General features: G+C 35.5%; 1 protein-coding gene across 14 annotated transcripts in view; it reads right to left on the reverse strand.

Annotated features, from left to right (window-relative positions):
* The window catches only part of AGTPBP1 (ATP/GTP binding carboxypeptidase 1), a 69,446-nt gene that overhangs the window by 11,674 nt on the left and 33,938 nt on the right, over positions 1 to 23,834 (reverse strand). For 9 of the 14 annotated variants that reach the window (XM_040540805.1, XM_040540803.1, XM_040540804.1 and 6 more), the window contains 11 exons: positions 20,523 to 20,606; positions 20,158 to 20,244; positions 19,920 to 20,068; positions 18,345 to 18,432; positions 17,521 to 17,665; positions 15,703 to 15,856; positions 14,758 to 14,938; positions 13,140 to 13,269; positions 12,659 to 12,790; positions 10,258 to 10,434; positions 4,805 to 4,965 (listed from right to left, as the gene is read on the reverse strand). In XM_040540805.1, coding sequence (XP_040396739.1) covers positions 4,805 to 4,965; positions 10,258 to 10,434; positions 12,659 to 12,790; positions 13,140 to 13,269; positions 14,758 to 14,938; positions 15,703 to 15,856; positions 17,521 to 17,665; positions 18,345 to 18,432; positions 19,920 to 20,068; positions 20,158 to 20,244; positions 20,523 to 20,606 — 1,488 coding nt within the window. The other 5 variants (XR_005815206.1, XM_040540815.1, XM_040540814.1 and 2 more) reach the window with 5 other exon arrangements.

Below are 23,834 nucleotides of genomic sequence, written 5' to 3' on the forward strand. Positions count from 1 at the left end.
AAAGCCATCACACACTAGAAAAATCTGAAGTGTTGTTAACAGATTTCTCCAATAAAGCTTAACACTTTTTATGTTAATGTTCTTTACCTGATAGAAGTTTTAACTCTAACATGCACAGAATCTGATCTTTTTTCCACTGCCTTCATTTCTTTGCTGCAGTAGCAGTTGGCTATTACCGTTCACTGTCTGTAGCTGTGTAACACCTAAAGGTCATGACTGGGGAAAATTTTGTTTTTAAAATGATTTCTAAATAAAAGTTCACTTTCAAAACGTTCAATGAAGTTCTTAAATGATCTCTCTCCAATATAAAATTTTGTCTAACAGTACAATTACTTTTGTTTTTTCATGACTTGGTCCATTGGAATGGAGACTGAACCTTTCTGGTTTTTGGATGTTTTGGGTTTTGTTGTTTTTTAAGTTCCTTAGTACCAGTTATTTTTCTTACACAATAGGATTATAAACAGTTCTGTGTACAGTCTCATCAACTTTCTTATAGGCATCATGTTATTTTTCATCTCTGCTCACATGTGCCAACCTACACTGCATTTGTGCAGTAGTGAGTCTTATATTAGTGCTTTCAGAAAATCCAGAATAAAGCAGCCCTCATAACCCTTGTTCTCACCAACAAAATGTAAATGTCATGTCAGGGGCAGCTTTTTCCCCTGCTTCAGCATGGTCTTACTTTACATGCAATTATTTTTGGTACACAATACTTTTGTTTGTTTGTTTTTAAGAGCTAACATTATTAAAGCAGTATTTTAGCAGAGAAAGAAGTTTGAACTGTGTATCCGTAGCCATATCTTTCTCCTCAGGATTTGCTTTATTTCTTAACATCAAAACAACCCACCTTCCTGCCTCCTCTTTTTTTTCATCTAACATTGCTGAAGTTTTCTATCAAACAGAAAGCAGTAACAACCTTTTACTGACTGGAGGCACTTTCACAACCTGTCATAAACAATGCACTTTAGAAGTACAAAATGGAAGAACTGTAAATCCAAAGGATTATACTTATGCTTGTACATACTCTCAAAGGAAGTTATCAACATACGTGCAGACTAACTTTGGCAAACCTATTGCAGAATTAGGACCATAACACTCAGCTTTACTGTGAAACTGTACTGAAGCTTCACTGAAACCGGAAAATCTCAACAAATGATTGTGCTGATTGAATTGCATTTCTGATCTTTCAGAAATGCAATTCAAAGAAAACACTAATTCTGATCTTACCTTACGGTAACGTCTAGCATAAGCATTTAATCCAGACAATAGTTCTCTAATTCTTCAACGCAATCACACCTAACTTGTTCTACTGTTTGAGGATCAATTAAAAGCTATACCAGAATGGTGAAGCATAACCAAATTGTTTTTTCCTATTCTGATGCTTATGTGTTTTGGACGTTTCTTTAGCTCTCTGCCGGAAACTATGGGGAGTGACTCATGTATGACATTTCTCATTTCAACAGGTGTTAAGGTCAATCCACCCTGAATAACGTTAATGAATTGGAAAAAACAGCACTTTTTTTTTTTTTTTAAACACAGCCACTACCTATCTGTGAACTAACATGCTAACTTTTTATAGAGAGATAAACTTATGCATCTGAGGCACCAGTTGATATAAAGTTATGTGGAAATCTGGGGCTGTTCTCCAATGCCACCCTGATAATTAGTCACTCACAAATACATCTTTGTTCAAAATACCACAATTTGATGCTTAATATTTCGAAGAGATGCATCTATACTGAAGCTTGGTTCTAATAAAACTGACAATGATACAACACTTCTGGATGAGATAATATTATATAGTTTCCAACATATAATATTAGCTGCAAATAAAATACAAACTATTCTTAAAAGTTTGCACTCAAGGCTGTAATGTAAGAAAGGCTCCACGTGATAAAGAGCAACATGTCAGTGTTAGATTTTGAAGTTTAGCATGTTTCTCTAATGGACAAAAGGAACTTTTTACTCTGACTACCTGACTTAGTACTCCAATTTAAAGCTGCACAAAACACCAGCAAACTTTTTAAATTACACTTTTTAAAATACTTAAATGGAATTTCTTCTGTTTCAGTCTGCATCCACTGCCCGCTGTCCTGTCACTGGACATCACTGAAAATAGCCTGGCTCTGTCTTCTTTACAGGCTCCCTTCAAGTATATGGACACCTTGACAAGATCCACCCCTGAGCCCTTTCTCCTCAAGGCTGAACAGTCACAGCTCTTTCAGCCTTTCCTCCTATGGGAGATACTCCAGTCCCTTAACCATCCTAGGGGCCCCTCAATGGACTCTCTTCAAGTGCATCCATCTCCGTCCTGTAAAGGAGGGCCTAGACCTGGATACATATCCAGGCTGTGGGCTTACCAGTGCTGAGCAGAAAGAAAGGATCACCTCACTCGAGCTGCTGGCAACATTCCTCCTCAAGCAGGAGTAAATAATTGAGAGTGGCCTCACAGTGGTATCAGTGCTGTGACCTTGTTTTTTGCCCTGCTCCTCTTGGGAACCTGAACTCTACCACCTCCTGGTCACTGCAGCCAAGGCTGCCTTCCACCTTCACATCCCAGGTAGCACATCCTTGTCTGCAAGTACCAGGTCCAGCAGAGTACCTTTCCTTGTTGTGTCTGATCATTCAGTCAGAAATTTGTCATCACTTGTCATTGCCCCCCATGAGGACCAGGGCCTGCAAATGCGAGGCTACTTCTACCTGTCTGTAGAAGTCCTCACCTACTTGCTGCCTGGTCAGGTGGGCTATAGCAGATACCCACTACAATGTCACCCACAGTGGTCTGCTTTTTAATCCTCACCTATAAACTCTCAGTTGGCTCCTCATCCTTGCCCAGGCAGAGCTCCATGCATCCAAGTGTTCTCTCACAAAAAGGACTTCCCCAACTCACCTCCAGATATCTAGCTTTCCTACACAACCTGCACCCCTCAACTGCAGAACTGCAGTTATGGGAGCTATCCCACCACATCTCCGTGATCCCAACAACATTACAGAATTGCAACCACAGACCTTTAATTCACTATTTTTACTCCCTATGCTGTGTACATTAGTACTCAGGCACTGCAGAGAGGCACCCCCAGCACGATAATTTTCCAGAAAGGCTCTGTGTTTTTTTTTCCCCCCATAATGATGTAATACAATGCTTGAAAGAAGAGATTCAAAGTTACTCTCAACTATTTCATATCTATGCATAATTGACATATTTTAAGTATGGTACTTACTGAAGAAGTCTCCCACAGCCTCTTCAATGTATACCTCTGCATTCGGGCAATTCATCTATGCTCACCCTTATTCTGGACTGAAGTCTGTCCATACTTTTCTTAAACTCCTATGGAGACCGTGCAGCTTTCCCAGTTGATCTATTCGAGAACTTCATTTTTGCTCGCCATATATATATATATATACATGTATATTTTACCTACAGTCTAAGCTAACTTCTCCTTTCAAATTTAAGGCCATTACTTCTGATCCTGTCTTCTCTAGACAGAATAGATTCCTTGCATTTAGCTTTTTATGTTTGAAAACAGCTCTCATATTCTTTCCTCCTCCTCCAGCCCTGAGTTTTCCTTTTCATTTTGATAAAGGCCTTGTGAGGAAAATTATAATCAAAACAATTCATTTTACTTGCTGTAGTAAGACTTCCTGTATATTAAAGTTGGAACTCTATCTGGAATCCCATCCTAAAAGCATTGTAGTGTAGAACATTCCCCTTTGCTTCACATTTTAATATCATGGAATTTATCTGAGCTGCACTATGGAATCTTTTCAAGCATCAGTACTGGAACTGAACATCATCCCTACCTTCCACAGGGTACCACAGATGCCCTCCCATATTTCTGCTAGTTCTGCACAGTCTACAGACAAATTCCTCATTAGTGTAGCACCTAAAGTCTTAGGCACCTTATTATTTTAGTTCCACAAAAGCAAAAATAAGTTCATTTTTTTACCCCAACCTTCCCCAGCTGGAGATATAGCCAAGGCCACTGTAAAACCATTTTTGGCTTAAAGTATACTAAGTGATAACATATTATATAGCACGCAAATCTTATTCTTTTCCAATCTCATCTAACACTTTTCTTAAATTTGTAATTCTACATTATTTCATCTCTAACCACGTTTTCAGAAAGAGATGTTTACACATTTGAAATCATTTGTTTCCTGTGTATCTCCAATTACCATGTACACAAGGATACTAAGTGATTACATGCATGGAAACATAACAATACGTATGGTTTTGCAACCCTATCTAAGGCTTTAACAGTTTGACAATGTAATAAGCTAGCTACTGAACAGGTACAATACACTTTGTGTCACAAACCTTATTTGTTTTAAATTCTTAAACTACTGTTATGTATCTGTACCAGAGGGAAAGAATATTTGGAAGAAAAATTTACAGTTCTTACAGTAATTTTCAACTTACATAGTTCAAGTCTGTTCAAATAAATTTTTAATACTGTATTCAGTAATAAAATTAAAGAAAAACCTGCTCTCAGAAAGAGACAATTGAGACTTAGGGTTTCACTGCATATAATAACTCCCCAATGACATTAAAATTTATACTAGCAACAACAAATGTTAACATACAGTCTAACTTTATTACTGCTTTCTTTAAAAGTTTGAAGCAATTGAATTAACAAGATAGTGTAACAGTAATCTGAGTATATTGAAAAACTAAATGTCACAACACGTCAACATTCTTTCTGAAGACTGAAATAACATTTTTTGAGAGAATCCACTTCATTTGAGAAATTAACCTTTTTCCTGAAAAAAATAAAAAAAAGGAAATATAATAAATGTGTACTACCTTGTCACTTTACAGCTCGAATCAATCAACTCATTTTCAATATCCAGAAGACTAGAAGGTACATTGTATTCCAAAGGTGAGGCCATTCTTTTTAAACGCAGTAAGCCAACACAGAACTTGGCTCCCATCTCCTCCAGTTCTCTTGTCCCTATCTGCAATCCCTAATTTAAAAATAAGATTTAAGAAATATAAAATAGGTACATGCAGATGAACCCACACATACTGCAAAATTATTATTTACAACACATTTAAGAACTGCAGAGTAAATGCTTAGCATAAGTATCAGGAACAAAACAAAACAGAGAATAACAACTTGAGTCTTCAAAGGGAAAACAGACATTTCTGGGCACTTCTGCATTTCTTCAGAGCTTCCTATTTAACAGTACTAGCACATCAATATTAACAGAACTCTTACCCAGTGACACCGGAAGAGAGAGATTAGATACTACGTCCAAGTTTATAAGTCTAAATTATTTATAAAAGCTGAGACAAAATTTAAAAAATGAATTTCAAATAACGGTATCTCAAATACAAGATTTTTCAAATGAAAGTCCCTTCAAAATGAGTAAATTCACACTTCAATCATGATCAACTTCATTGATGCGTTCTAACACATAAACAAGAATTTAAAATAATGTTACTCCTTAACATAAACAAGTATCTCTTCCCCTCCTATGAGTTAGAGGTTACATGTTAATTCTGAAAGCATTTATTCACACATTTACTAAATAAAAAGACAAACATAAAATTGAAGTATCAAAAGCCGTAAGTTGTTTTCTAACTGGAGTAAGATATTTTCTTCTGTGAAGAGGTAGAATTTGTGTTATTCTCCAAGATTACATGTGACATGTCCCATCAGATTATAGACATAGTGAACAATGCTCTATATAAGGACAGAACCCCTGACCTCAACTCTTTTACAAAAAGAGAACAGTATTACAGAGTCATCCTCAAAAATTACAGCATTGGCCAGTACTGAACCATATATACAATAACATATTCAGTATCACAACCTAACTCAATATGCCCTCTGCAACTTCTTTATCTCAGGAGAATTTAAAGAAGAGTTTAGTGTACTTCTTCTAAGCCTCTTAAAGAAATGGGTAGTTAAAAAGAAGCTTTGACAAAACAAGCAAGAAAGCAGACGAACCAGGAAACAGTGGCAAGCTCTCACCCAGTAGGAAAATGTATGAAGCAAAAAGAACAGAGTATCCTTTTTTTTTTTTTCCTAAAAGCTAGAACACAAGCTTTGTATGTTGCCACACTGATGCTGTACTATAAAATGCAAGGCTCAGAAGAATTGTATTGCTGTTTGCACATACTTCACGTACTTCTGTTTTGACTATATGCAAACTTAAATGGAAAGTTTGATTTTTTTCTTGTGATTTCTCTTTTTATCAGTAGTCTTCATAAACCAGGTGCTTTTTAGTAACAAGAAAGCTAAAGCAATACCTACTATTCTATAAAAGTGTCATCCTCCTGTCAATGGCACAGAAACCTGTTATCAGTGAACAAGAATTGGATACTAAGTATTATTGTTAATAGTAATACTACTTACCTCTTTTATAGTGCTTTTGTGCTGTAGGTTTCAAAGCACTTTATTAATAAAGGAAGAATTATCCTCATTTTATTGATGGAGAAATGGAGGCAGAGAGGGCTGAAGCGATTTGCACAGTGTCTCACAGCATGTCACTGACCCCGCTGGGAACAGAAATCAGTTCTCCTCACTCCCAGTGCAGTACCTTATCCACAGAGGCCAATTTTTTGTTTTTGTTTTGTTATTTGTTTGCACATCTGTAACATTCGAAGACCCCAATCATAGCTGGGGCTCCACTACGCTAATCACAGGAAGACACAGTCCCTGCCCCAAAAAGATTAAAATAACATTAAGGACAAGAGGCAACAAGTATGCAGAAGAGGAAGGAGAAGTGTAACAGTAATCTCACTGTTACAAAGATTACTAAGGTGCACAACTGGATGTTCAGACACTTTTCCGATCATTGTCTACATCTGTTGCTGAAGAAGATATAGTTAGTTGACAGACTCCTTACAGAGAGTATCAGAGGAGTGGCTGTTTAAGTTGACAAGAGTACAGTACAAAATAAAGTGCAAAGACAATTGTTAGAAAGATAAATAGCGTGTGCGTATTCCATGGCTGCTATTTTCAGCACAGCAGAAACAATATATAACTAAAGAGAAATCTAAATGGATCAAATGGGAGATGGGTAACTGTGAAGCACCTAGACAGCAAGAATTTGAACTTGCTATACTGAAGAGTCTATAGGCTTGAAGTAAAAGCCTAAGCTAAAGTCTAGATTTGTTTTTATCATTTATTTGATTAACAGAGAATGCAATGAACACAGACCTGTCAAATATAAAACTTCTTAATCCATTCTTTATGTTGAATCAGACAATTCTCTTACTTTCCATGAAACAAGGGACCCAAAGTCTGCTTCCAGACATTGTAATAAACAGTTGCACTGAGGAACTCAGACGAAGTTCACTTTTGCTGAAGCTCTGATTATACTCTGCTTCTTGATCTTCCAAATACCTTCAACTATTATTCTAATACCTTCAACTGTGGCCCAATTAAGTTCCTTATATGTTACAAACATTGCTGTTAAGCACAAGGTTAGCCACCTCAAGGTAGCTTTAAAAAAAAAAAAAAGATGCTTTCAATTTTGGCTGTTTGAAATTCTGAATTTCATTCCTTTTTCCTTTATATTTTACACAATCATCATCCTAGGCAGTAGGCAGTAATATTTTATACAGCTGACTGGCGTCTTCCTTACTAAGTATGGCATGTAAATGGCTTCATATTTCTTCTCAGCGATGGACTCTCCTACATGAAAACAAAGATGCGTGACAGAAGGTGCAACAGGCTGCCACCTTAAGTTGAGACGAATCTTCCTGTAATATGTATTTAAATTGAAAAGTTGTACTAAGATTTGGAGAAACCATTTGGACAGTAAATCATCTTTTCCTATTCAGTAGGGGTTACAAAGACGTGATCATTTTTGTGAATTCAAAGTGTAGAGATGGAATGATCATGGTAACTTAGCTTGTGTGTTGACCAAATCCTTGTTTTAGACTCTTAAAGTCTTCTTTTCTGTGCATCATAAAATTTCCAAGTGACAAAGCCTTCTCAATTAACTTAAAAATTAAGTCATACTACCAAACTTATAAATCTCCAAGCAGGAAAGGAACAGATTTCCTAGTTAAATTATTGTTCAACTTTTAGCTTTAGTAACAAAATGTTCCTGTTATCTGGAATTTTAATTATCCTTCATAGATTACTGAGCAACTTTTCAACTCATCTTTTTGGTTTTCGTATCTTGAATCACAGATGACTAAACAATATTTGCAGCACTAATTCTCAATGTGTTACAAAAACAACACACAAGCAGTTCAAGTGAGTTTGCTTCCAGAGATAACTGTCCCAGCGATCCTAAATTCAGGTGAGAACTGCAAACTTCAGTTAAACAACTTTTTTCCTGTCTGTATGCAGTCTAGCATCACCACTGTCTGAGTAAAATTAAAAGTAATAAGAGTCAAAAGTGATGTCCAACTTTGGCATAGACTCATCATTTCTTTCACAAAGAACAAAATTTTTTAGTAATCTTTGTGCTTTAACAAAATTCAGTGATGACAGTAAGCCAGGTGAGCAGAAAAGTGCTTCAGACCTTTACACAGCACACAGTCCCTCAGATCAGAACTGTCATGTCTTTTGGGGTGGCAAGCAGGAGAGGAGAGAATTTCTACAGCTTAACTCAGTTTTGTGTTTTGAAATAACATATGAAATATGAAAACAAATTTATATCACAAGTCCATTCATGAAGTTGCTGGCTTCACTTCTTCCATAGAAAAAAGGCCCAGTCTCTTCTCTCTTTGACAGTCTCTTTGCAGAAATGTTGCTCGTTCCTTGTTATGTCTAGTAACTTTGGCCTTTCAGACAAATTTCATTAATTAACCTGAGCATTATCATAGTGAAGAAAAAACAAAGGTTCTTTATGTATGTTACAAAGAATGACTAAGACCTCATGAACTGTTTCATTCCAAACAAAATAAGTGACAGAACAGCAATTCAATCTCATCAACTTGTTTACAGCATGTAGGAGAATGCTCTTCCCTTTAGAGTAACTGATTTTTCCACAGAATTCAGCCATTTCTTCCTCCCTTACTGAAGAAGGGCTTTGCAGCTTAAGCATCTTAAAAGCTTGTCCACAAAGTATCTCTATTCATCTTTCAATAAGAACTTTCTGTAGCAGCGCTGTGAAGGCCATGAATATTGATGTTTGTAAGAATATTCTGGAAGTTTCAAACTAGCTGGATAGGTTATTTTTTAAAACTCCATAATGTCATCATCTGAGGAACAATGAAAATTGTAATGGAATATTCTGACAATAACAGGAATGCTTCTGTTGTTAATTGACAAAATTAATACATTCGTTCAGTAGTTACAGACCTACTAAAATTCCTGCCAAAATACCTTCCTGCTGTCTGAAAAGATAAGCATGGGTAAATATACTTTCGTTACACCCCTTTTTTTTCTCCTCCTTCTTTGTCCCAGACTTCTGGTTCTCATTTCATCAAGCACCTTATCTGAGCCTTCTGGCCACTTTTTCTTGATTAGCACTTCTAAACTCTGTTTTGAAGCAGAGGAAGGTGTGACTTCTCTGAAGGTTCACTTTACAAACTTGCTTCAATTTGTAGCTACATTTAACCCAATGACAGAAGCTGAAGATCTGATGTTAGAGTTTTTACTTCTCTTTTTTTTTTTTTCCCTACAAAGGTTTTCCTTATGAAGTAAGTTTTCTACTAGTGAGGGGGGTCACTTTTTGTTTTAAAACATCCATCCCTATTAATGGGTTGAAGGACACAACTTGGAAAAAAAGCTCTAAGTCTAGAGGTGAAACAGCTACAATGAGTTTACCTAAAGATACACACTTAATAGTGTTGGTAAGACAATATGAAAGTGTTTCACTTCCTAAGTTTATTTCTTGATCTACAAAAATTCTGTACTACATACTTTCTGAAGAACCAAGAACTGCCATGGTGAAGTCTAGAATTGCCACATGTGAAGGATTTTTTTTTATTCTAGTATTGGCATTTATTACCACCCAATCTGAATAATCTACTGGAATGAATAGTTCTCTGAATTTTTTAATTACATGCATTCATTTGTGCTATAAGCAATAATTAACAGTAAGCTTGTTAAAACAGCCCATAAGCATAGCATACTATGATGTGTTTTAAGTGACAGACAAAGACTGTTATGCAACTTGTAATATCGCAAATAATGTCATTTCACCAATTTTAGAGTACACAGAGATCTTAAAGCAGTTTTAGAAGTCTAAAGTAAGCAAGCAAGCAAGCAGGGTTATAAAACAGGATTCTAATGCAAATGGTAGAAATTATAAAGCAAGAGCAGTTTAACTGATACACTTTCTTACCTTATATTTGCCCTGGTCACATCCACATAATGTGCTTTCCATTGTGTAGCTCCTCTGTACTCCAATCTCTCTCCAGACAACAACTCGTGCTGTTGACTCCTTGGACTTTTCCACTACAAAGCTGCAGCTGCCCATACAGAACGCTGGTGCAGTTTGACTCAGGATCTTGGGGAGTGCCTGCAAGACAATAATTCAAAAGAGACAGTGATTCTTTATTTCACTTATGAAAGGAAGGCAAGGGAAAACATTAAATCACAAACTGTCATCAGAAAATCTGTCTGTACTTTAAATTAATATAAGAGTAATAATAAAAACATTTTGCCAGCTGGACTTTTTTAAGCCCAGGAGGCTCAAATGACAACAAGTTTGTAACTTCCAACTTGTTTAAATCCTATTTTTCAGATGCAGTTCCTAAAATGAAGTATTAGTCATGTGTATAGGAATCAGGAATTCTTCAGGTGATCGCTATCTCCTTCTAATTCACCCAGATAACTTTACTTAAATTAAGTGCCCTACATAACCCATACCGTTAAGAAAGCATAATTCATATATTGAACTGTTCCAACAATCCAACCTGCAGACCTAACAGGCACAATTGTATTAATACATAAAATTCATCCATATTCAGCAAAGCACTAAGCACACACTTAACCTCGAGATTATGAATCAAAGTTCAAGCTATTCACATTACAGCTATGGAAAATCATAGAATCATCTAGGTTGGAAAAGACCTTCAAGATGGCCAAGTCCAATCATCAGCCTGACCTACCAGGTCCCATCACTAACCCATGTCCTTTGGTGCCACGTCCACATGCCTCTTAAATGCTCCAGGGATGGTAGACTCTACCACTTCCCTGGACAACCTGTTCCAATGTTTGACTACCCTCTCTGCGAAGAAATTCTTCCTAATATCTAATCTAAACCTCCCCTGGAGCAACTTGAGACCATTTCCTTGACAGGATTATCATTTGTCACCTGAGAAAAGAACTGACACCCTGCTTGTTTCAACCTTTCACTACCTTTCAGGTAGTTGTAGAGAGAGCTGAGGTCTCCCCTCAGCCTTCTTTTCTGCAAACTAAAAAACTCATGTGCTCTCAGTCACTCCTCATATGTCTTGTTTTCTAGATCCTTCACCAGCTTTGTTGTTCTACTCTATATGCACTCCAGCAACTCAACATCTTTCATATAGTAAGGGGCCCAAAACTGCCCTTCTTGTAGATTAGTCACATTTGCTAATTTCCAGTCAACTGCATCCACTCTGGTTAGCCAAGACTGCTGGTTAATTACTGAAATCTCCATCAAATAAAGGATGGAGATTCTCCTAATCTTCCTTTTGCTGTTCATGTATTTATAAAAGCACTTTTTATTGTCTTTTACTGCACTATACAAATTGAGTTCCAACTGGACTTTGGCCCTTCCAATTTTCTCCCCGCACAAGTAGACAACAAGCTCTATAGTCCTCATGAGCCGTCCACTCCTTCCAGAGTTCATGAACTCTTTTTCTTGCTGAGTTCCTGAAGAAGCCACGCTGGTCTTTATTCAAGAAAAAGGCCCAGCCTTCCTGGACTCCTTTGCCTTTCAGAACCACTCCCAAAACAGGTTTCTAAATAGACCAAACCCTGCCTTCTGGAAATCCAAGGCAGCAGTTCTGCTAACCACTTTCCTTACTTTACCAAAGATCAAAAACCCTATCATTTTGTAACTGTTGTGCTCAAGACAGCTTCCAACCACCACATCACCCACAAGTCCTTCCCAGTTTGCATCTCTTTAGAAAACACAAGCTGTTTGGACATTTTAGGTTGCACATATTTCCAATTGCCACATGGCGGCAGTGGAGCTACACAGAAGAAACTATTATCACAATTCTTTGAATCTTATTTTAAGAATTTTTAAAAGGCTATATAATACAGTGGATGTTGCTCATGTAAATTAATTGTGTATTAAGGGCACATGCCTCGTAACTACATGTTTTTAAAACAGGAACTTTGCTTCTTTCCATATATATGAGTATTTCTCAGGGTAATTTTGTTATTTTTGCTTATTTTCTTGATGCTATTCTATTGTTTGCCATACATTTTTTTTTCCATTGACTAATTATAAATGCACAGAAGCATATTTTCCATATATTTGCTACATGGTGTTGAACAGAAAAAGCACACAATGCTACCTGAAAAAAATTAAGCACATTGCTAACAGTAAATTCTTAAGCTTTATTAGCATACAAATGATGTTTAAAGCTATCAAAATATTTTGACGTACACAGATGAACTAAAAGCCATCATTCCAAATAAGTCTGGTTATGCTATAAAGTCACTGTGTGCGCAGAATAAGACTAGGAAGTTATTTGAAAGGCATATTCCAAATTCATGCCAAATGAAAAAGGTATGAATGTCAAACTTACCCTGTAACCAGGGTCTTCCATTAGGTCACAAGAGGCAGCATTAACATTTGTGTGCCACATTGTCTCTTTGATGCTGCAGCCATACATAAATACATTCTTTTTACGTGAGTGGCCATGATAATCACAGTAAACCTACAATTAACCATATACCAAAATAAAGCCAAGGCACATAAATTTTAAAAATCTTCATTTATCCTTCTATTGCATTTATATTTTCACTGTTGAAAGTTCCAAAAAATTATCAAACAAAACTCTTTATATGATAAACTTTTGCATTATGAAGAAAAGGTAGGATTCTTCTATGGAAGATTTAACCCTCTACCCTAACAATAAAAACAGATTCAGACTTAGAAATCTGCAAAATCTCACTTCACCAAGTCACATTTTTAAGTGTGATACATGGTAAGACCTTATGAAAATGTTTGTTTTATAGAACAGCTAAGTTTAAAAGCTTCACAATTGTTTATACAGACATACTCACCAGAGGTAAATGTTTAATAGCAGCCAGATATTGCAGTAAGCCTTTAGCATGGTAAATGGTTGGATGCAGATCTGGATTTGGATTTTGCCACTGTCTGTTTAAGTCTTCTCCACTTAAAGAGCAACGGTGGCTATTGCAGGGGAAGAAGGAAAAACACATGATAATACGTTTGTATTATCTGAATACTTTTAAATAAGCTTCCCCCACAACCTCAAGTTTTAGTTGTTACCACTGCTTCTTTGGAACAGCCTGGTAAGAAAGTAACTTCAATTTTATAACAACGATTAATGGAAATGTATAGAAATATTTGAGTTTTTATTTTTAAACCATGTTACAAAAAACATAAAAAAAAATCAGAAGTGGCTTCTCAGATGAATTAAATCGTAATCTTGCCTATGTGCTCTTGAAACTGAAAGCTTGTGATTTTATTTAAATGCTAGTTCAAAATCAGTAATTTCAAACAAAACATATGGTATCTTTACAGTTTTGGTGTGTTGACTTCTGTAACAAATACTAACGTCAACCAGAAATCTAAGGTTTCAACATGAAGTCAACAGGAGACAGCCAGCTATTAGGAAAATAAGGAAACAAAACCAAAACGCAGCAAAGAAAGAAAGATCATCTCTGTATTCAGAAAACTTTCAGCAAGAACTGGTTAGGTTGCAGAAATCTACATTTGTACAGTCATTTTCAGTACATTATTCTTTTGATTGTGTCTGATTGGACAGATTTGTTAATTGTCCCTGTATTAAACTTTCACTTACAGTCTGAATGATTTAATTCCAGGTTTTCAGCTACATGCATATTTTTACGTATATAAAGAGAGGGTTCTACTCAACCTATCATTGGTTTGAATGTGTTTGTTTTGTTGTTGTTTTTTAGGAAAAACTTCTAAAATACTACTCATAAGTAGGTAAGAAAGAAGTGCGGATTCACCATACTGGAATTTCCATTTTATGAGAACTCCCTGTAATCAATATAGACTGCTGAATATTTACTGATTGCAGTATCAAAGTGTTCTGAAATATTCCTTGGATTTAGTAAGAAAAGTAGTAGTAAATGAAAGTACTGCCATTAGGCCATCATAAATTCAGGATACTCTCTTACTGACCTAATACAGCTCTCCCCTTTAATAACACCTGATAACATAGCCACTTCCATAACATCCTTCTAAAAACTACAGGAAAAAAAAGGGAGAACTATATAAAAAGCTGCATCAGATACAAGAACTTACTTTTCATGATAAATATGAACTTCTCATACTTTTTCTAGAAGCAGCTGTGCTATCATATACCACTCTACACCTATTCAAGACTGTGGACAGTAGTAGTTTCTAGTAGTTCAAAGAGACAATTAAAATTACATCAAATCACCCATAAAAAAATGAATATATATTTATAAACTTTGAATTCATGAAACAACTGCACCTACCTTGGAAAGCCAAAAAATGGAAAACTAAGGTCTAGTAATTTCCTAAGTAATTTTCTTCATATTAAATACTGCTTTGTGTTAAATATGTTTATGTTTTGGGATTAGTTTAGATTTATTAATTTTTTTAATAACAGATTCAAAGACTTTGTATTACAGGTAAAATATCTGTAAGTAAACTTATGCTTACTTTCCATTGATGACACCATCCGGATTGAGCATGGGAATAATTTTGAAAATATAAGATTCTCGTAAACTTTGGGCATTTGGGTTATTGCTCATAAGATATTCCAGTGTTCCCTTCATAACCCAGCTTGCATTAGTCTCTCCAGGATGTACACGAGCAGATAGGAAAATATAAGGACGATTCCCTAAAAAGAAACATGCACAAAAGTTGCAAAATAAGACTCAAGCTAATTAAGCAGTCTGTTAATTGAAGAGAGGAAAAGACAGCCTCATTTATTACAAACCACAATAGATTATTTGGGAGTTATTTTTCAGTATATTCACATAAATGGGGAATTCTTGATACAGCTTGCCAGAATATTGTTATAAGGACTGCTAATTACAGAATTCTCACAACTGAGCTTTGAATTCAATCCAAGACACGTGAGCATAACCAGCTTGAGCTGGTGATTATGATATGACGAGTTTGATGCTTTTTTTTTTTCACAATAGACAAAAAAAATCTGGTGGCGGGGGAGAATAAAACAGAATGCTGTTATGACCAAAGTGTAGTTCAAATCACAGTAGCTTAGACATGACTCTAGCTTTAGCTCTAGGAACGATTTTTTTGGCAAGCAAATATGCTGAACTTTTGGAGACAAAAAAGGAACTCAGAACTCAGGTACCCCTTTCCAAGGTGTGTTGCCTGAAAAATGCTACACGCAAAAATATCTAGCAACTTATTTAATACTTGAAAGAAAAAGTCACTTGTAAATATCCTTGACTACCACATGTATTTTTAAATACAAAACAAATCCTGAATATGAACACCCTTCTAATATAATGAGATTCATTAATCTTACTTTACATTGCTACTTTTACAATGCGCAGTGGTTAATACTTTTTTTTTTTTCATAAAGAGATGTTTTTCCATTCTTTTCAGTTGATGAGAAAGAAAAATCATACTTACTAAACTGACAGATATGTTCATAGTAATTTGACTCTGGCATGGCTGTAATAGTGACTAAGGGACAACTGTTGCCAGCCAGGGTCTCACAGAGAACATCTTGTCGAAAATATATCTGTTGAGGGTTGTGCATAGATTCCAACTTCTGAAGATGCATCTTCATCCCCAAAATAATGGAAAAAAAATAGATCAAATGTTTTGCAATCATTTATGACAGCTTATTCCATGTGTCCTTTTTAATCCCTCTTTCTTTTTGTCATTCTAAACAATGTTAAAGCTTCCATGGTAATTTTGATCATTAAATACCATTCTCTGTATCTCTAACAAATTGAATGCTTTTCTTTATATAGCCTGTTGTTACAACTGCTTTGAGGCAGATGAAGGCACAGAGAGTAGATTTCTTTGTTTTCTACCAAATGAAACTGTAAGGGTATGTGGAAGGTGAGTGCCTGTGATTCATTAAGGTTACCTAATCAGGGACCTTTTCAGTGCAGAAGATAACAAGTAAAGGGGGAAGTAATAAACAGGAACAAGAGAGAGACAAACCTGGTAAACAAGATATAATAGAAACAATGGCCAAGATCAAATGTCTCCAGGCATTAAACTGATGGGCCTGGAAAACTATGGGCAAAGCTTTGGAGAAAGCTATTTGGACTAGCCAGTGAGTTTGAGGACCCAGGTCCAGGCAGGGTTACCAAGCAGGCAGAGGCATGCCGGTATCTGGGAGGGACCACGAGGCAGAGTGCCTGCCAGATGAGTGTGTGCACCCATGTGCCAGTAAGCATCCATCTGGACTAGCATGCAAGCAGAAGGCCTGTACAGCAGGTAAGAGGGATGAGGATCAGGCATGGACAGATGGGCCATAGCAGCACCCCACAATGTGTGTATGCCTGTGAATCTAGGGGAGGGGGATGCTTTCACTAGGAAGAGCAATCTTTACCAGCTGGAGAGAAGGAAAGAGACTTGAAACTAAGTTTAAAGTAAGTCTTGGAAATGTTAAATGAGTGCTGTTGAAGGCAGCACCTTGTCTGTGCCAGTCTGTGTAGCTGTGACACTGGGGAGTGGGTGTCAGTCTGTCTCTGTCTAGGTTACTGCTACTACCGACTGAACCTGCAAACAAGGAAGCAGCAGCCACATCCATCAACCTGGGACAGAGACCCCTGGGTCCCTCAGCTGGGCTCCAGCAGCTGGTTAGGCAGAAACCCCAGGCCTCAAAGCTGTTGGAGGCAGCAGCTGCTTATATACTGCCATCAGGGATGCTTCTTCAGGGAGAAAATACTCCTTTGTAAAAAGCTTTGCCCAACACAGTTTCATATTAGCCATTGAATCCCCAAGCACATTTTTAATACTATGACAAAAATAACCACCTGAAATTCCAACCAAGTTTTGCTTGGTACTAAAAGCTTTACAATACCCCTTTCAGGTAATTCATTATCCTGAAAATGTCCCTAATTATCTTAAATAATTGTAACTTGGATAAATCTGTTATGAAAAGGTATACATACATCAGCAGGATATGAGTCATTTGACTCAAAATAAATAAATAAATAAAATTCAATTAATAGTTTTCCAGACAATTACGAATTGTGATTCTCAGAAAAACCTTTTAGCCTGAAAGGAAGCATTTATTTTTCCAGTTACTGTTTTTTATAACAACCTACACATCACCATTCTAAGTACTAATATTTTATAATCCTCAATTTCAAGCAGCATTTTGAACTCCATAGAAAGAAGTAAAAAGAAATCAATCATGAATGCTTATGTATCACATTCGCTAAATGTGTAAATATTTATCTTTGTAATGGATCGTAATCTTCTCACCTTTAAAGTTGAGTATGTATACGGATAATGGTAAGCAAAGTAGCAGACATCATCTTTATGTTGAAAAGTCACTGTGAACGTAATTGTGTAATAAGATTTTCCTTTCTGACCCCCAGCAGCAATTGAACTTCTTGAAAAATGATTCCTAAGAGTAAAGTGAAGTTAATAGACACACTAGAATACTTTTCATTATTGTTGATTATTTCTGAACCACATTGTAAGAGAGAGAAAATTTTTAGGGATTGTGTTTCTCTTCCCTGTTCATCCAGGTTAAATCCACTCTTTCCCATCATCTGTAAGATACTTTATCACAGTAGGGATGCACATGCATGCACATCAGGAAGATATGAGTACACAAACAAACAAAAAAGGAAGTAAACAACTGTTGACCAAAAAGGGCAACACAAGGATATGCCGTTACCTTCTCATCCTGTGTTTTAGGATTGCTCTACAATGACTACATGATTAAATAGAAAACAAAAGACTAAACACGAACACCACTTGATAAATATTACTGGAAATCACCATTAACATTTCAGTAAACAGGTATATGCACATTCCATAAAAAGGTTCTCTAGAATAGTATGCAATATATGATGAAAGATGAACTACTTAAACATTAGCTGTTTGCTAAAAAAGAAAAAAAAGCACCCTATATGTTGGTCACTTTTGTTATTCTCGATAGCTGAGGAAGAAATCTGTGTTCAAAACCAAACTACTAAAATGTAATTATTAAAAGTCAGAACCAAACATTTTTCCTTAAAAATTCTACTTACACTAATCTTCAGTAAAAGCTTTGGTGTATGTTTAATGGGTGTACTTACTTATAGTAACAAATATCTGTCCCAACACGAGTCCAAGATGGTCGAGAATTTAATGCTTCCTGAACAGAATACATAAGGGGCTGCATGCCTTGAAGGAAAAATGCATCTCATTTTAATGCTTAACCTTAAACTTCAAGATCTTAAAAGTAATGGACCACATCAACATTTTTATGTGAGTCTCCAAACTAGCTATGCTCATTTACTATCACAGAGTACGCTTTTATGAATATCTGAATATTATACATTCTTTCAATCAGGTCACAAAAGACTGTCCTTCCTCCTAGTTTTCAGAAAACAGCAAATTAAAAAAAAACAGATCTACGCAAGGTGAAAACGAAATGTGTAAGTAAAAGCTTTGGTTAGCACAAATAATACTCCACGAAAATCTAGGGTTCTACTCTATCCAACTCACCTATACAAAAAGGCTTCAAAAAGAGTTCAAAAAAAAAAAAAGACTATAATCCATTCACATGGATAGCTGTAAAAGTAACTGATGTTTCAGAACGATAATACTTTTTTTTTTTTTTTTTACAGTAACAGTTTATATTTTTGGAAGAATATAGCTAAGTTGAATACTTCATATCAAGTTGGAATAGAAAATTACATATCTTAATTGAACAGTATTTGCTACTTAGGTAATTAGTCAAATATATTGACTGATTCAGTCAATATACTTAAAAAACAAAAGTAACTATTAAGTGTTTGAAACATACAAACGAAGATCTAAGGTAACTGGTGAATACAGAATTTAAAAACATTTTACTACTGGTCAAACTACTTGGGTATTCCTGGATTCTACCAATGTGAATTATAAATTATGACAAAGACTGATATGATGTTACTCTATCCCAAGTGTTTGAGGATGAGTGAGAGAAGGAATTTTCTCTTTCTCCTCCTCAAATGACTAAAAGAAAGAATACTAGAATATCCATCAGAAAAAAAAAGTTTTTACGCTGAATGTCTGAATTCCAAACAAATAGAATAAAGGCATATCAGGTAAGCCAATATTTTTGGATGAGGCACAACCATGAAACAATAATAGCTAGAGACTACAGGGGTCATTTACAAAGCATGGCAGTTCAGAGGAGACTTAAGATTCCTTCTCAAACACAATGAACCTCTCCTCCTATCAGTAAAACAAAGCTGTCTGAGAACGTGTCCACCTACTTTCACATCTGAAAACACACCTTTGTTCAGAAAGGGATTAAAGACATCAGCTGTCATTCTCCTCCACCTGTGCAGGTCAACAGGCTTTGGTGGTGTCATCCCCACAAGAGTCTTAACACAAATTTTAGCTGCAGCCACCAGTAACATTCTTCAACCAGAAACGTGGTTTCTCTCACAACACGAAATTTTTAAAACTGACAGTCAGTGTTTTAAGATGTTTTTTTCTTTTTACTGAAGCTTGTCAAAACATTCTCTAATAAAGCTATTTAAAAAATCTGATCTGTAAGAAAACACAATTGTACCAGTCCCCAGGAGGCTTAAGGGGGGAGGGGAAAGGAGGCAGCTTAGCTGTCTAGTACAGAGCTTTTTCTACATATTTCTTCTCAAAGTATGGGAAATATATCTTACCGTAGTTAAACTGACTGTTTGACTTTTCACAGTTGATGATGTTAAACCGGTAACCAATGCCTGTTTTCATCCCACTGACTTCAAAGTAAAACCATTGATGATAATGATTGCTATTTATATCTGAGTTCAGAATTAGATCATACTCATTTCTAAAGATTAAAAAAAAAAAATTAATCTTTTTAAAAAAAATCAGAAATGAAAAGCCTTGCATGTAAAAAGAAAAGCGGAAATATCTTACTTTCTGATTTGAATAACTTTGCGCAGGTTTCCAGATTCAAACTTGGAATTAAACTTCAAAACATCTGCTTCCTCTGGCACTGACCAACTAAGGGTACAAAAAGAAAAGAGGTCAAAATAACTAAAGCAGATTTGACTAAAACAAACTCATTAGGTTAATTTTAGCCCACACTTGGTAATTCAGAAATTATTTTGAACATTTCCACAAATATATCTTGAATAGCAGAAACAATGTTACATTAGAAGAAACTTCTAGTGAAGTCTATCATAACGCTGCTGTTTTTAAAATTTCAAATCATATCATCAAGAAAGAGAATAGGCTTAGACTATTATTTTAGTATTGTTTTCAGTGGGGTAAAAACTTACCTGGAATTATCAAGGTCATATACAATTCTGTCTATAATGTCATTTTGATGAATCAGTCTTTCAATATCTTGAGAGATTTTTGTCCTAAAATAAAAGAAGAATGACTATTTAAACTGTTGCATACTGTTTCCAATTACAAAAGAGAAATTACCTCATACAACAAAGAAAACTAACATTAAGATGAAGACAGTGGGACAGATTTTCAAAGAGACCTCAGGCTCATCCCCACTTATGTGCACGAATTATAGGTGTACTTCAGTTTAAACACCTGCATTCACAGCTGACTGATTTCAATATCTGTATGTGAGGGAACTGAGTTTTCATGCACACAACCCACTGGGTTTTATCTTATGAGAAAAAAACGTACCATTTCATAATGTATAGTAGAAGCAGGAATTACTCAAACATTACTTATGTTAATGCTTTAATCTAGGACAGCACTTCATAGTATTAGTAACTCACTTGAGTCCTATCATAACTAAAATTAAAGAGTTTTAGAGAGTAGGTCGTGCAGTGAGTGTGTTAGTGCACTAGCTTTTCACCTCTGGAGATCTACGTTCATTTATCGACTAGGTAACAAATAAGAATGAATTTGGTGATGTCAGCCAAATGCCATGTGTATGTTTATCCAGATCATAAAACCATTGCACAACTGGCAGTATCTAGGTCCTGGTTTGGAAAAGTAAGTATGTTTTGCAGTTCAAGAATGAAATATAGTGGCAGAGCTGTGTGGAAAAGCTTGCACAGCACCTGCAATAAGAAGAAAAGGAGGCAGATTAACAATGAAGAATACAGGAACAGAGTTGTAAAGAACGTTCAGGCTGGAAACTGTCCATTTAATTAAGATAAATATTGTTGACAAATGAGAAAAAGAAGGTAAGCACAGAACTCTAGGACCTCATTAAATTAAGAGTAACTGAAAAGTAAGCAAGTCACGAGTCTACCATACTGACAGAACTGTAAAAGTGCTGACTCACCACCACCTATTTCATCAAGTTCAGCTCAGGGCAGAACAACAGATTTTTGATCTTACACAAATCATTAGCTCTCAGCGTGCTTCAGTTTCAAAGGGTCATAATACTTTCTACTGTCACAGCAGTTGTACCAGAATAAAATCCATTACTGAATAGCAGACATTTAAAATACCAAAAAGAACAAACAAATGGTATTCAAGATGCACACTAAAAGGCAAAGTTGGAGTGGGTATTTTCAGGTATCAAAAAAAATTGAGGGATAGGAGAATCTATTTCAAGATAATTAAAGGAAAAAATACAAAAAACAATACTGTTGACACACAGCTCTGTGTTTATAGGCCATTTTTTGTGGATCCTGATTTACCTAATGATCACTTCTAAGAGCCAGAGGATTAGAAAATATTAAAGTGTACAGAAAAATAAAATAAAATTAAGGAATAGAAAAAAGTCAGAATTTAATCCCTAATTCACAGAGAATTTCATTAAATAATATTTTTCTTTTCTGAATAGTAGAAAAATAAAGAAGACTGCTGTTATTATCAGATGGTATTTTTCCAAACAATAATCCTTTGGTGAAAAATTTGGTGAGAAGTGTAAATGAAAATCTAAAAGCACTCCAAAGTACAAATCCAAAAATGTTGCATCTCCTAGCATATCACAAGAATGAAACATGACCCAAACCCCACATATGTCTAATGAAAAAAAAGAACACCCACTATCTCCCCCTCTCAAACCCGTGTGATAAGTTCTTTAATTAAGAGGATGGATTAAGGCAACACATTGTTTTCCAAAAAAGACATAGCTGACAAGCAGTAACTAACTGCTTACAGTGAAGAGAACATAAATCCCACTGAACGCCAAAAGAATTTGGACACTAATTTGCAAAAGACTTAAAAGCTTCTCTATGTCCTCTACCAAACTCATTGTTAACACCTTTCTGCAAATTTAAAATTCCTAAAAAGATTAAGCCCTCTTCAAACAGATTCCCTTCTCAGAAATTTGTTACATTGCAATAACAAGACCAAGTCCTTTCTAGAAAACCAAATTCTTAGAACAGTGTACCTTAAAAAGATTACATGGGATTTTTGATTCAAGCTTAGCACTGTAAGATGAAATTTCATACTCGTTTCACAGATGAGCTAAAGTATATTTCCATCATAGATAGTATACCCCACCAAAAATAAAGCATTTTAAAGCTAAAACAAATATCATCTAGAATTACCCTCACAGTTTAGAGATCTACTTTATGTACAACCTCACAAGTAGGTTTGTTTGTCAAAAGGCAGAGTTTAATACGGTGCTTTATTTCTAAGAAGAATGAGCAATGGAATGACAAATTTTATTTGTTTTTAGAGACTTCACTCGATATAATGTTACTTAGGAAAATTCAGAATGATTAAGTACTGCAAAACCCTACATGAAGATTTGCAATATTTTCTTAAAATGCATCAGAAATCAACTCATCTGTAGATCAGCTGAATCTACCCTAAAAATAAGCATATGGGGAAGGTCCTTCTCTAACACTAGTTAGCTTTCTAATAATAGTACATACATTATGCCATTAGTGTTTCAATATTTGTTCATTTCATGAGAAAGACCACCTTTTTATGACAGGTCTGAGAATCAGCTGAAATATTTCAATTCTACTGCCTAGTTTTAAAGACACTTAATCTCTTTATCATTGTAATCAATAACTAAATGTAAATATGAAGAATCTCATGAAAGTGGTTAAATTTATGGGTATGATGCTGACAGCATTCAAAATAATAATTAAGCAAGTGACAAGATCTACTACCATTACTTCTTGCAAAAATGTTCTTATGTCTTTACAGTAACTTAATTTTACACAAGCCAGCTCTTCATACTATCTCTGCAAATTATTACCAGTGACATTCAATATTTTTTAATAATGAAAAGCTCAGCAAACAAATAATTGGTTGCGTTGACATGCTTATTCCGTGCCATCTTGCAAATCTAACACAGACTACATCCTTAGCAGTTGTTCTGTTACATTGCAAACATTAAAACCAAATACTTAAAAAGTATTATTTTAATTTTTTTCCCCACTGCATTTCACTGAAAGATAGCTTTGTTAGCACAGGAATGTGAAAAAGTGAAGTACCTTTCAACTATCAACTATTAATATTTGATAAGACCTAAGGGAAACGTTCAGGTATCTTAACTGAAAAATACTAATGCTGAACACATGAGCAGTCTAGCACATAGTCCCTTCAGTGCTTCTGCAGTTCCTCTAATACAAACAGAAGGAATTCCATTCACATACACCAGAATTTGTACTTGTTTTTACAAATTTTTACTTATTTACAGACAACACAGA

The sequence above is a fragment of the Cygnus olor genome, chromosome Z, assembly GCF_009769625.2.
Source record: "Cygnus olor isolate bCygOlo1 chromosome Z, bCygOlo1.pri.v2, whole genome shotgun sequence".
NCBI classification, from domain to species: domain Eukaryota; kingdom Metazoa; phylum Chordata; class Aves; order Anseriformes; family Anatidae; genus Cygnus; species Cygnus olor.